The 15,604-nt window shown below is 37.9% G+C and overlaps 1 protein-coding gene across 3 annotated transcripts in view; it reads right to left on the bottom strand.

The window, feature by feature from the left end:
• Positions 1-15,604, bottom strand: part of KLHDC1 (kelch domain containing 1) — a 56,420-nt gene that overhangs the window by 30,576 nt on the left and 10,240 nt on the right. For all 3 annotated transcript variants that reach the window (XM_049899455.1, XM_049899454.1, XM_049899456.1), the window contains exons 2-5: positions 7,196-7,266; positions 6,606-6,723; positions 6,063-6,181; positions 4,161-4,239 (exon numbers count right to left, since the gene is read on the bottom strand). In XM_049899455.1, coding sequence (XP_049755412.1) covers positions 4,161-4,239; positions 6,063-6,181; positions 6,606-6,723; positions 7,196-7,266 — 387 coding nt within the window. The remainder of the gene's footprint in view (positions 1-4,160; positions 4,240-6,062; positions 6,182-6,605; positions 6,724-7,195; positions 7,267-15,604) is intronic.

The following is a 15,604-nucleotide window of genomic DNA, read 5'->3' as shown; positions in this document are numbered from 1 at the left end:
ACAAAGAGTCACCATACCAAAAAGAACTGGTCGACGTTCAACCATTTCAGGAAACAGCATATGATCAAGAGCTTATGGTATTGGAGGAAGACGTCCAAGCTGCACTGAAGGCACTGGCAAAAAAGAAGGCTCCAGGAATTGATGGTATATCAATTTAGGTGTTTCAACAGACAAATGCAACACTGCAAGTACTCACTCATCTATGTCAAGAAATTTGGAAGACAGCTACCTGGCCAACTGACTGGAACAGATCCATCTATATGCCTATTCCAAAGAAAAGTGATGCAACAGAATGCAGATATTATCGACCAATATCAATAATATCACATGCAAGTAAAATTTTACAGAAGGTAATTCAGAAATGGTTGCAGAAGTACACTGACAAGGAACTCCCAGAAATTCAAGCTGGATTCAGCAGAGGACACGGAACGAAGGATATCATGGCTGATGTCAAACAAAAGCAGAGATACCTGAAAGATGGCTACCTGTGTTTTATTGACTATGCAAAGGCATTTGACTATGTGGATCATAACAAATTACGGATAACACTGCAAAGAATGGGAATTCCTGAACATTTATTTGTACTCATAAAGAGCCTGTATATAGATCAAGAGGCAAGGGTTTGAACAGAACAAAGGTATACAGTGTGGTTTAAAATCAGGAAAAGTGTGTGTCAGGGTTGAATCCTTTCACCACACTTACTCAGTCTTTACACTGAGTAAATAATTTGAGAAGCTGGACTATTATGAAGAAGAATGTGGCATCAGGATTAGAGGAAACCCATTAACAACCTGAGATATGCAGATGACATAACTTTGCTTACTGAAAGTGAAGAGGACTTAAAGAACTTACTGATGAAGATCAAACACCATAGCCTTCAGTATGGATTACCCCTCAGCATAAAGAAAACAAAAATCCTCACAACTGAACCAATAAACAACATCATGACAAACGGAGAAAAGACTGACATTGTAATGGATTTCATTTTACTTGGATCCACAATCAATGCCCGTGGCAGCAGCAGTGAAGAAATCAAACGACATATTGCATTGGGCAAATCTGCAAAAGACCTCTTTCAAGTGTTACAAAGCAAAGATGTCACCTTGAGGACTAAGGTACCCCTTACCCAAGCCACAGTATTTTTCAGTTGCCACATATGCACATGAAAGCTTGACAACGAATAAGAAGACCGAAGAAGAACTGGTGAAGAATACTGAATATACCATGAACTGCCAGAAGAATGAATATATCTATCTTGGAAGAAGTACAGCCAGAATGCTCTTTAGAAGCAAGGATGGCAAGACATCATATTCTGTACTTTGGACATTTTATCAGGAGGCACCAGGGCCTGGAGAAGGACATGATGCTAGGTAAGGTAGAGGGTCAGTAAAAAAGAGGAACACCCTCAGTGACATGGAATGACTGTGACAATGGACTAAACATAGCAAGGACTGTGAGGATGGCACAAGACTGGGCAGTGTTTTGTTCTGTTGTACAGAGCGTTGCTATGAGGATGGCACAGGACTGGGCAGTGTTTTGTTCTGTTATACAGAGGGTTGCCATCTTTCAGAACTGACTCGATGGCACCTAACAACAAAACAATTGTATTTAGTGTCTTCCAGATTGTTGAACCCCCGTATGTCTGTCAGTTTGTTGTACTGTGGAAGCTTGCCTGTTGCTGTGATGCTGGAAGCTATGCCACTGGTATTCAGATACCAGCAGGGTTACCCATGGTGGACAGGTTTCAGCTGAGCCTCCAGACTTAAGACAGACTAGGAAGAAGGACGTGGCAGTGTACTTATGAAAAGAATGAGTAAGTGAAAACCTTATGAACAGCAGCAGAACACCATCTGATATAGTGCTGGAAGATGAGCCCCCCAGGTAGGAGGGCACTCAAAAGATGAATGGGGAAGAGATGCCTCCTCAATATAGAGTTGACCTTAATGACGTGGGTGGAGTCAAACTTTCGGGACCTTCATTTGCTGATATGGCACGACTCAAAATAAGAAGAAACAGCTGCAAACATCCATTAATAATTGGAACATGGAACGTACGAAGGATGAATCTAGGAAAATTGGAAATTGTCAAAAATTAAATGGAATGCATAAAGATCAATATCCTAGGTATTAGTGAGCTGAAATGGACCGGTACTGGCCATTTAGGATCAGATAATAATATGGTCTACCATGCTGGGAATGACAACTTGAAGAGGAATGGCATTGCAGTCATTGTCAAAAATAACATTTCAAAATCTATCTTGAAGTACAACACTGTCAGTGATAGGATAATATCCACACTCCTACAAAGAAGACCAGTTAATATGACTATTATTCAAATTTACGCACCAACTACCAAGGCCAAAGATGAAGAAACTGAAGATTTTTACCAGCTTCTGCAGTCTGAAATTGAACGAACATGCAATCAGGATGCATTGATAATTACTGGTGATTGGAATGTGAAAGTTGGAGACAAAGAAGGGTTAGTAGTTGGAAAATATGGCCTTAGTGACAGAAATGATGCCGGAGTTCGCAAGATAGGACTTTTTAAGATCAATGACTTCTTCAACAAAGAAAACAAAAATCTTCACAACTGAACCCATAAGCAACATCACGATAAACCAAGAAAAGACTGACATTGTCAAGGATTTCATTTTGCTTGGATCCACAATCAATGCCCATGGCAGCAGCAGTCAGGAAATCAAAAGACGCACTGCATTGGGCAAATCTGCTGCAAAGGGCCTCTTTAAAGTGTTGAAAAGCAAAGATGTCACCTTGAAGACTAAGGTATGCCTGATCCAAGCCATGGTATTTTCAATCACCTCATATGCTTGAGAAAGCTGGACAATGAATAAGGAAGAGTGAAGGATAACTGACACCTTTGAACTGTGGTGCTGGCAAAAAATGCTGACTATACCACGGACTGCCAAAAGAACCATGTTGTCAGGAGGGATCAGTCCCTGGATAATGACATTATGCTTGATAAAGTACAAGATCAGTGGTAAAGACCTTCAACAAGATGGAGTGACACAGTGGCTGCAACAATGGGCTCAAGCATAACTACGATTGTGAGCATGACATGGGAATGCGCAGTATTTCGTTCTGTGGTACATAGGGTGACTATGAGTCGGAACCAACTTTATGGCACCTAACAACAAGAGACTGTTGAAATCCTTTATCAACTACTCTAACCTCCTCTGTTCCAGTTTTATATTCTATGTCAGGAATACATCATTATTTTTGTCAAGTCTTGTCAAAGAAGCCAAGTAAATGAAGCAATTTACTAGTTTAGAATCTAAACGACAACAGCAACAAAAAACTACTTTTACTCCAGAAACTTTAGGACATGTTTATTAGCATAATTAGCTGTACTAAGGAGAGAAAAAAGTCAGCGATTTCATTGATTATTTAAAAATAATGAGATACAATTAATGGTAAGGTTTCCGTGAAAACTACCTGTGATATTTTAAATAGCAAAGCTTTAAAGGTATTTTATTTTAAAAACTCAAGAGACCATGTGGAAACATCGGGAATTTTTTAAATGACTATATATATAAAGAGATAAATACCCAATGGTGTTTACACATTTATATTAGTTTGTACAAAAAGAATATATACTAGTTGAATGTAAAACTAAAAAGAGCTACTATGCGTCTTCATGGTAGGATCACTGGTTTTTAAAATTATCTTTAAAAGATTTATAATTCGTGATGTTTTATTAATAATGGTTTATGTTCTGTTTGGTAAGAATAAACAGGAGAGTTAATATCACCACCATCTCATTCTTGTATGGAGGCCAGTCTGAGCTATGAATAGCTCTTGTGGATGTACCTAAAAGAAGACGTATGTCAGCAAAAGCTGTTGTGGCCGCATATGAACAAAATTCTGCTAAGCTGTGCTGAAGTATCTACTTGTCCAACAGAGACTAACGTGACTAATGAAGTAAGAAAATAAATTACTCTGCCAGAAGTCATGCAGGGTAATACTACTAGGTGAGAGAACTTCCTCTAATTGGATCCAAATCTAAAAAGAAAAAAACACATTTTTGTCATAGTGTCAATTACGGCAAATTGGTACCTCCTACAAGAGGAAAGATTAGGTTCAGTTTTCTAAATATTTTAAGACTATGCCAAACCAAAGGAAAAACAGTGATTACTCTCTTACCCAAGATGCATCATGAACATCGAAACAGTCTTGGAGTTCATTGTGTCTCCTACACCCATAACCACCAAAATATATTAACCTGAAAAACAAATACAAAAGGACGCACTTTGAGAGACCTGCTCCCAGTTTGTCTGTGGAAAGTTTAAAGAAATAATTTCTCTTACCCTAACAACCTAAACAAGCCAGATAAGCTATAAATCATAGTTTTTAAAAAATCAAAGAGTTAAGGAAACAAAGAAACCTAAATGTACTAAATTCCAGAAAGTGACGAGCCCTCTCGTTAGGATCAAAGAGGCCTATGCTACTTTCAGCCTTGGTGTAATAACAAAACAAGGAATCTAATGCAGGCAGAGTTTGTAAAGAGAAATTGCCTGAATTTTTAAAGCCTTCCCCTGGAGCTGGCACCCTGAATTCGGATTTCTAGACCGTGAGAGAACAAATTTCTCTTTGTTAAAGCCATCTACTTTGGTATTTCTGTTACAGCAGCACTAGATAACTAAGAGAGTCCCAGCTCTTCCAGCCCCCAGAACTTGGTGTCTTCCCAGTCCAGTATCACACTTGTGAGTGAAGAAGCCTTTGAGATTATCCCAGCCCTGGCCACTGACTGCAACTACGTGAGAAACCCGGAGAGAGAACTGCCAAGCTGAGTATAGTCGACCTCAATTTTTTTGTAAAATAAAATGATTGTTATTGTTTTAGGCCATTGTTTGGGGGCGATTTTTTAGGCAACAACAGTTAACCAGAACAATATTATATACAAGAGAAATGCCTAAAACAAAATTATTCTAAATATATTAAAAATAAAAGGATAGCAGAAGTATGCCAAGAAAATACAAATAAAAAGAAAGCAGAGGTCACAACCTTAAAATCAGACAAGATGGGATTCAAGTCCAAAAGCATTAAATGAGAAAAGAAGGTCACTTTGCGATGTCAAAAACTACAATTTGCAATTGAGATAGCCACATTGCTGGGCACCAAATAGCACAGCACAATTTTCATAAAGCAGAAATGACAGGAGATATAAAGAGAGACATTAATAATAAAAAAAAATTTTTTTTAATAGGAGACTTTAATTCACCTTTCTCATCTCCATACAAGATACAGCAAGTGAACAAAAATAAAGGTATACAAAACTAAACATTATACTCAACAAAGAAGATTTGATGGATATATATATCAAAGTCTGTGCTCTGATAATCACGAATATACCTCCTTTAACAGGCCACAAAAAAACCTCAATAATTCCGAAACATAAATAATACAGACAATATTCTCTAATCTCGATCCAATAAAACTAGGATATAATAAAAGCAGAAAACAAAAGGCCCTTCTATCTTATAATTTTAAAATGCAAATATATCAATAATTATAAAAAATGTAAATGAACTAAATGTTTTAAAAAAAAAAGTGATGCCTGTGACTTACCCCCCTCCCCCAAGATTGTAATTTAATTGATCTGGGGTATCACCTGGGCTTTGGAATTTTTAAAAGATCTCCAGATGATTCCAATGGCAGACAATTTTTGGAGCCACTGCTATAAGGATAAGAAACCAGTAAAAGTGGTTATTTGTATGTGTGCTGGGGAGGGGATGGTGGTAGGGATGAGAGGCTTTTCACTGTATGCTTTTTAATACTACCTTGATTTTTGAACCATGTGAATATATTATCTATCCAGAAAACTCAATTAAAAAATAAATTAATTAAAAAACTAAATAGTTGCTTTCACCATATCCATTTTTATGACATGGCTCTTATCCAGGGTCCTGAACTTCCATTACCATCATCATCAAAACAAGTTTGTAATTATGTATGGAAAAAATTCAGTCTTTAGGGTTTCTGTATTTTGGCAACTAGCTATAACCCTTACCTAAGTGTAATGAGACAGCTATTTTGCCGCATTACCTGTCTTTATATACCCAGCAGGAAAGTTTATCCCGTGGTGTAGGTGGTTGTCCTTCAAAGTTGGTGATTTTTTCCCAAACATATGTTCCATCTCTTGTTCGCAAGTTAACAAAATAAAGCTTTTAAAAGATGAGAACACCATTAACAGACAGGACAGTAACTTTTTTATCAGAGAGATTTGTCATTCAAAAATTATTAATATTACTTTTTTTTTCTTAATAGGTAAAAAACTTTAACTGTAGATTTAATGAAAATGAGACTATTTTAGAAGCAAAAAATGACATATAAAACATGCTGAAATGGATCTTTTCCCATCATGGATATCAACTGGATGGCATCTGAGCAGGTAGTTAATTCTGAACCAGAAAGACACGGAAGAAGAGAAAAGTGAGACCACTGCATTTTCCATTTATCTTCAAAAACGATAAACAATAAACTTAAGATTTTTGACGTGCATCTTTTTAAAATATTTGTAAACTTGAGATGAACTGATACATTAAATATTACATTTTGCTGCAATCTTGAATTAAAAGAATGTATTACTCGATTGCTGTATCCTTTGTCATCATATCCTCCAAAAATGTACAGCTTTCCATTAATGCAAGCACCACAACTTCCTGACATGGAGGTAGGGAGTTCTCCTTCCATTAGGTGCATTGTCCTACAGCAAAAACAACATGGAATCTCATAACTTTCCAGAAAAGCATATCAAAACACCCCTTGAACTCCATGAGTACTTTTTCAGTGAAAATTGTCATGACCAATCATTGAATTTAAAAGTAATGGTATGCCAATATTGTAAAACTCTAAGAAGATGCATGGTAAAGACTTTTCAACCTGCTGGGAAAAATTGCAAAATTTTCACACTTGTCACCAGAACTGGAAATTAGGAGAATTAAAGCGAAGTCTTCATAGACAGCATTGGTCTTAAGAGGAATGGTAAAGGACAAAGAAGGAAGACAATAAAGGAGTAAGGGAAATAAGGAACCACAAAGAATAAAACATTGCAAGAAAAAGAAAGACTTAATAAATGTTGCAATATGTTCTAAGTATGGTCCTAAATTACCTGTAGTCTATAAAGACATTTATAACAGATGTTAAGGCTGGGCATTCTGCAATTCAAAATTACTTACCACAACCCACTATCAATATCATAGGTCCAAATTTCATCATTAGGCAAATACACTTCATTGTCTTCAATAGACTAAAAACATAAAATACATAAAGATATGCTTATCAATGACACAGTAATAATTAAACAGTTCGTCAGGAAAGGAAAACTGCAATTAAAATACAACAAAACACAAAATCATAAACAGACTCAAAGTTTTTTTTAATATAAAATTAGATAGGTGAAAAGGGAAGAGAGGAAAGGCATTTTCTAAGGGAAAGTGAGCAAAGAAGGTTTAGAATACAATATAACAAGTTCATGAGTCTCAGAAAAAGATGTGGGAGAGTTAAATCTTAAAAAGGGATTTCAAGTAATGGAAAACTGCAAAATAATAATAACAGTAACATCTAGAGCAGAACATTGAAGACTATGAAGTAAGAAAGGAAAAAAAAAAAACCAAATTCGTTGCCATGTAGTCAATTCCAACTCATAGCGACCCTACAGGACAGAGGAGAAACTGCCCCATAGGGTTTCCAAGGAGCAGCTGGTAGATTTGAACTGCCAACCTCTTGGTTAGCAGCAAGCTCTTAACCACTGTGCCACCAGGGCTTAAAGGAAGAATGGGCTTATCAAAAAAGGGAAGTACATTTTAGGTGAAGGGAATGAATTAAGGACAGAAATTTTAAAAAGATACCCTTGATTCACTGAATGTATTTTTTAAGCGCCTACTATGTGCAAGGTGTTCATTAAATATTAAATTTAAGGGTTAAGATAAATTTAATTGGTAAAAATGAAAACTCAAAATTGGAATAAACTCTAAAGAAGCTGAAAACATAAACAAAATAGTACATTCCAACAGTTGTGATAAAAAGTAAGAATAGTGTAACAATCTTATTTAACTTTGAGGTTAAAAGAAATCCTTATGTAAATCTGTCATGATTTCTTAGACTATAGAGTAATTCAAAACTAGGTAGAGTTTATAATAGCAGTTTAAGAATTTCTAAGACTATAAAACCTTACTAACATGCTAAATAGATTTGGCTCATTTTCTCATTGCTATGTTAAATTAAAAAAAAAAAAAATAGTGTCTTAGCTACCGGGCATCTGTCTGTACGTCTGTTTTCTGTCTCTCTCTCTACCTCACACACACACACAAACGCACACATAAACATACAAGTAGAAAACCAATTAATTAATTTCAAGGAAACTCATGTCTGACTGAAAAAGCCAAATCAGATGGCTACAAAAACAAATAATTGTCAAAAGGGAAATTAATTGTATGATCCTAAGGTTTAATGGCACCAGTCTCCAGCAGCCTCATGTGTCTACCCAGAAATAATATGAAAATGGATTAGTTCACTATTTTCCTTAAATTCCTTCAACGGTTCCCTACCGCTCTTACGACAGTCTAAAATCCTTATGATTCTCTACAATATAGTACCTGCTATCCCTCCAAGACTCATCACCTTTCACTCATTATGCTCTCACTCTCTTTCAGTTCCTAAAACTCTCCAAGATTCTTGATGGCAATGGCCTTCATACATGCTCTTTTCTCTAGAATGCTCTTCCAGAATTTTCCTAGCTAACTCCTCATTGTTCGGCAATCAATTTAAATGTTACTTTTCTAATCCTCCAGAATAGGTTAAGGAATTAAGGAAAGGAAAAAACCAAGCCCAGTGCCCTCAAGGTCCTCCATTAAATGCTGTCAAATTTCCTCTGAAGCCCTTTGTCTGTATCACACCCTTCCACGACCACCACCACTAAACTATAAGCTTCATGAATGCAGGGATCATGTCTATCTTGTTTATAGTTATGTTCCCAGTGCCTAGCACAGTATCTGGCACACAAAAGGCAAGTTGAATATTTGTTGAATGAATGAGTGAATAACTGACTGTATACTCACCTGAGCTCCATGATAAAAAAAAGTCCTTTTCACTAATCTTTCAAAGGGGGAGTACAAAAACACAAATGAAGCACAGAATTGAAAAGATTAGACCTCTTTCCTTCTCAATTTCTCAGAAACTTCACTCATAAACTTCTTTTCTACATCACCAAGTTTTCCTTTTCTACTGGATCGTTCCCATCCCACCCCAAACATCTTAAAAACAAATGAAAACGAAGCGCTCTCAACTTCTCCTCCCATTTCTTCGCTCCCTTTACAACAAAATTTGTACTGAGTTAACTACAGTGGATGTGTCCGCTGCTTCACCTCTCATTCACTCCTCACCCCAGTCTAAGCTGGCTTTAGAAGCCATCTTTCCACTGAAACTACTCTTTTCAAGGTCATCATAAAAAGGGAATTAGTGAACTGATTTATCCAGAAATGTAGCCCAGAGAGACAGAAAACATGAAAAAGGGGTCAAAAGATATGAAGAGTTAGAGTAATTAGGTCTAATCAGAATTACATTAGGCCATGATAAAGAGAATGGGAATGGAGCAATATTTAAAGAGACAAATGCTGAGAGTTTTGCAAAATGTTGAAAGTTATCAGTCCTCTGATCCAAAAAATTCTAACAAGTTTCAAGCAGGATAAATAAACAGTAATCCACACCTACACACATCATAATAAAACTGCAGAACATTAAAGAAAAAGAGATATTCTTAAAAACAGAGAAAAGAAATGGGCGGGGCCAAGAAGGCTGACTAGGTAGACGCTACCTCGGATCCCTCTTGCACCAAAGACTCGGAAAAACAAGTGAAGCGACCACATACATGACAATCTACGAACCCTGACCATCAAACACAGATCTACAGAGTTGACCTGAGAGACAGGTAAGCGAAAAGCTGCGCCCTGAACCAGCGACCGCTTCTGGATCCCGCGACCCACTCCACAGCCTTGAGCCCTCGTGGTTCCCTAGTGCTGAGTGGCAGGGCTGATAGCGGCTTGCTGAGGAAGGGCAGGCACGGGACACAGCCCTAACCCCTAGCCCCTGGGGTAACCTCCGTAGAGACTCAGCCAGTGCAAGCAGGCTGCACACTGACGTGGCTAAGGAGAGAACGAACGAGCAACCACGGGGAAGCAGCGACTGTTTTCGGAGCCTGGAGCCAGCGTCCCAGTAAGAACCTTGGCACCGGGTTTTGAACTGGGCACAGGAGAGCTGAGCATGGCATCCTGAGATGGCGCAAACACAGGATGCAGCTCAAGCCCCCTGAAGTGACCTCGGGGGAAGCCCAGCCAGTGCACGCAGGCAGCACAGCGACGCGGCTGACAGGAGAAGAAGTCACCGGGAGGCAACGACTGGTTTTGGAGCTGGGAGTTCGGCATCCCAGCCGGGGAACCATGGTACTGAGCTTTGGACCGGGAGCGGAGGAAGTGACCACGGCTTCTGAGACAGCACATGCACAGGACGCGGGCCTGACCCCCGGGAGCAATCTCGACCCAGCCAATGCACACAGGCTACCTGCCCCTCGGGAATCTCAGATAAAACAGTCATCACCAAGCAAGATAAGTAACTTTGTCTATATTCCTGGGTGCTACTCTCTCCTATCTATCTGATCCCTCCCCTCCCCTTCCCAGGCAGCTTCATTAACACTGGAATTTCCTGGCCCAGAGAGTAAAGTGCTCTGCGGTTTCTTTTTTCTTTGATTGTTTGTTTTGTCTTTTCCTAACCCATTCTCCTGGCCGGAGAGAAGCAACTACAAAAAACCCAGGGACCAAGAATCCTTCCCTGACTTCCCAAAATTGGACTAAAAATACAGAGCCAGCTCCAGCCAAGTGTATTAGATCCACAGTCTTGGGCTTTCATCCCTACAGGGAACAAGGTGGCTATTACAATGCAAAGGCAATTCTGATAGTGATCTGACTGTAATTGTTTTAGCGGATTACTGGAAAGACAAGTTTCCCAGGTCTGATATCTCTACCTATTAAACAGAGCCCTCACTGATCCACAATGGGGAACTGAGGGCTGAAGCTCCACCCAAACCACCTAACCTCCTGCCACAGGGGTCTGAGGACAGTGACATCTACCAATATGTAGAGGTACATGCATTGGCTGCCTAAGGTACGGCTGCAGAGCCCACCCACCAAAGTGCTTTAGGAATAGAGACACACCTACCTCACTAGCACTTGGGGGAAGCCTGTCAGCATCCTGCCCCCCCCCGGAATGTGACCCCCTGCTGCTACTAGAATCTGGAGCACACAACTATCACCACTACTCCTCTAAGCAAATAGGTGACAGTCTCCCCCACACACTTGGTGACCCAAAATCAGATTCTACTCAACAACAGTGAATGGACTCTTAGGCTTATATATCTGGTAACAGCCCATACCAGCTGGTAACAGGACATAAGTGATTCAAGGGCTATAACAATCAACACAGCTCAATCTAGTAGCCCATCTACGTATATTGAAAGAAAACAAAACAAGATAAGACTCAGTGAGCAAATATAAATCATTACAATATCTTATAGATGGCTCGGAGACAGCAGTCGATATCAAACCACATAAAGAAACAGACCATGATTGCTTCTACAATTCCCCAAATTAAAGAATCAAAATCTTCCCCAAATGAAGATACAATCCTGGAATTGCCAGATGCAGAATATAAAAAACTAATTTACAGAATGCTTCAAGACATCAGGGATGACCTCAAAAATGAAATAAGGCAATCTACAGAAAAAGGCAAGGAACACACTAATAAAGCAGTTGAAGAAATCGAAAAGATTATTCAAGAACATAGTGGAAAAATTAATAAGCTACAAGAATCCATAGAGAGACAGCATTCAGAAATCCAAAAGATTAACAGTAAAATTACAGAATTAGACAACTCAATAGGAAGTCAGAGGAGCAGAATCGAGGAATTGGAATGCAAAGTGGGGGAGCTGGAGGATAAAGCAATTGACACCAATATAGTTGAAGGAAAATCAGATAAAAGAATTTTAAAAAATGAAGAAACCCTAAGAGTCATGTGGGACTCTATCAAGAAGAATAACTTGCATGTGATTGGAGTTCCAGAACAAGGAGGGATAAGAGAAAATACAGAGAGAACAGTTGAAGATCTGTTGGCAGAAAACTTCCCTGACATCATGAAAGACGAAAGGATATCTATCCAAGATGCTCATCGAACCTTGTATAAGACTGATCCAGAAAGAAAATCACCAAGACATATTATCATCACACTTGCCAAAACCAAAGATAAAGAGAAAATTTTAAAAGCAGCCAGGGACAAAAGAAAGGTCTCTACAAAGGAGAATCAATAAGAATAAGTTCAGACTACTCAGCAGAAACCATGCAGTCATGAAAGCAATGGGATGACATATACAGAGCACTGAAGGAGAAAAACTGCCAGCCAAGGATCATATATCCAGCAAAACTCTCTCTCAAATATGAAGGCGAAATTAAAACATTTACAGATAAACACAAGCTTAGAGAATTTGCAAAACCAAACCAAAGCTACAAGAAATACTAAAGGAAATTGGTCAGAAAATCAATAACATCAGATAATAACACAACACAAGGTCACAGAACAGAACATCCTGATATCAACTCAAATAAGGAAATTGCAAAAACAAATTAAGATTAATTTTAAAAAGAAAAAAATGCTCAAAACAGGGAATCATTGAAGTCATTATGTAAAAGATCATAATAATCAAAAAGAGGGACTAAATACAGGAGGCACAGAACTGCCATATGGAGAGGAAAACAAGGTGATATAGGACGATACAAGTTAGGTTTTTACTTAGAAAAACAGGGGTAAATATTAAGGTAACCACAAAGAGGTCTAACAATTCCAAAACCCAAAATAAAAACCAAGAAAAACATAATGACTCAGCAAACATAAATTCTACTACTAGGAAATGAGGAACACACAATTTACAAAGAAAAACATCTCAGCACGTGGAAAAATGAAATTGTCAACAACACACACAAAAAGGCATCAAAATGACAGCACTAAACAGATACTTATCTATAATTATACTGAATATAAATGGACTAAATGCACCAATAAAGAGACAGAGAGTCTCGGACTGGATAAAGAAACACGATCCATCTAGATGCTGCCTACAAGAGACACACCTTAGACTTAGAGACATAAACAAAATAAAACTCAAAGGATGGAAAAAAATATATCAAGCAAACAAGAATCAAAAAAGAGCAGGAGTAGCAATATTAATTTCTGACAAAATAGACTTCAAAGTTAAATCCACCACAAAGGATAAAGAAGGACATTACATAATGATTAAAGGGACAATTGATCAGGAAGACATAACCATATTAAATATTTATGCACCCAATGACAGGGCTGCAAGATACATAAAACAAACTTTAACAGAACTGAAAAGTGAGATAGACACCTCCACAACTATAGTAGGAGACTTCAACACACCACTTTCAGAGAAGGATAGGACTTCCAGTAAGAAGCTCAATACAGACATGGAAGACCTAATTGCTACAATCAACCAACTTGACCTCATAGACCTATACAGAACACTCCACCCAACAGCTGCAAAGTATACTTTTTTTTCTAGTGCACATGGAACATTCTCTAGAATAGATCACATATTAGGTCATAAAACAAACCTTTGCAGAATCCAAAACATCAAAATATTACAAAGCATCTTCTCAGACCACAAGGCCATAAAAGTGGAAATCAGTAACAGAAAAATTAGGGAAAAGAAATCAAATACTTGGAAACTGAAAAATACCCTGCTCAAAAAAGACTGGTTATAGAAGACACTAAGGAGGGAATAAAGAAACTCATAGAATGCAACGAGAATGAAAACACTTCCTATCAAAACCTTTGGGACACAGCAAAAGCAGTGCTCAGAGGTCAATTTATATCAATAAATGCACACATACAAAAAGAAGAAAGAGCCAAAATCAGAGAACTGTCCCTACAACTTGAACAAATAGAAAGCAAGCGACAAAAGAATCCATCAGGCACCAGAAGAAAACAAATAATAAAAATTAGAGCTGAACTAAATGAATTAGAGAACAGAAAAACAATTGAAAGAATTAACAAAGCCAAAAGCTGGTTCTTTGAAAAAATTAACAAAATTGATAAACCATTGGCTAGACTGACTAAAGAAATACAGGAAAGGAAACAAATAACCTGGATAAGAGACGAGATGGGCCATATCACAACAGACCCAACTGAAATTAAAAGAATCATATCAGATTATTACAAAAAATTGTACTCTAACAAATTTGCAAACCTAGAAGAAATGGATGAATTCCTAGAAAAACACTACCTACCTAAACTAACATAATCAGAAGTAGAACCACTAAATGGACCCATAACAAAAAAACAGATTGAAAAGGTAATCGAAAAACTCCCAATAAAAAAAAGCCCTGGCCTGGACGGCTTCACTGCAGAGTTCTACCAAACTTTCAGAGAAGAGTTAACACCACTACTACTAAAGGTATTTCAAAGCATAGAAAATGATGGAATACTACCTAACTCATACCTTGCTCATGGATAGAAAGACTTAACATAGCAAAATGTCTATTCTACCAAAAGTCATGTATACATACAATGCACTTCCGATCCAAATTCCAATGTCATTTTTTAATGTGATGGAGAAACAAATCACCAACTTCATATGGAAGGGAAAGATGCCTCGGGTAAGTAAAGCATTACTGAAAAAAAGAAGAAAGTGGGAGGCCTCACTCTACCTGATTTTAGAACATATTATACAGCCACAATAGTCAAAACAGCCTGGTATTGGTACAACAGGCACATAGACCAATGGGACAGAACTGAGAACCCAGATATAAACCCATCCACATCTGAGCAGCTGATATTTGACAAAGGCCCAGTGTCAGTTAATTGGGGAAAAGATAGCCTTTTTAACAAATGGTGCTGACATAACTGGATATCCATTTGCAAAGAATGAAACAGGACCATACCTCACACCACGCACAAAAACTAACTCCAAGTGCATCAAAGACCTAAACATAAAGACTAAAACAATAAAGATCATGGAAGAAAAAATAGGGACAACCTTAGGAGCCCTAATACAAGGCATAAGCAATACAAAACATTACTAAAAATGACGAAGAGAAACCGGATAACTGGGAGCTCCTAAAAATCAAACACCTATGCTCATCTAAAGACTTCACCAAAAGAGTAAAAAGACCACCTACAGATTGGGAAAAAATTTTCAGCTATGACATCTCTAACCAGCGCCTGATCTCTAAAATCTATATGATTCTGTCAAAACTCAACTACAAAAAGACAAACAACCCAATCAAAAAGTAAGCAAAGGATCTGAACACGCACTTCACTAAAGAAGATAGTCAGGCAGCTAACAGACACATGAGAAAATGCTCTGGATCATTAGCCATTAGAGAAATGCAAATTAAAACTACGATGAGATTCCATCTCACTCCAACAAGGCTGGCATTAATCCAAAAAACACAAAATAATAAATGTTGGAGGGGCTGCGGCGAGATTGGAGCTCTTATACACTGCTGGTGGGAATGTAAAAT

This window comes from Elephas maximus, chromosome 10 (genome assembly GCF_024166365.1).
Source record: "Elephas maximus indicus isolate mEleMax1 chromosome 10, mEleMax1 primary haplotype, whole genome shotgun sequence".
Taxonomy (NCBI): domain Eukaryota; kingdom Metazoa; phylum Chordata; class Mammalia; order Proboscidea; family Elephantidae; genus Elephas; species Elephas maximus.
The sequence above is the reverse complement of the archived record's forward strand: the minus strand, read 5'-3'. Positions and strand labels throughout refer to the sequence as shown.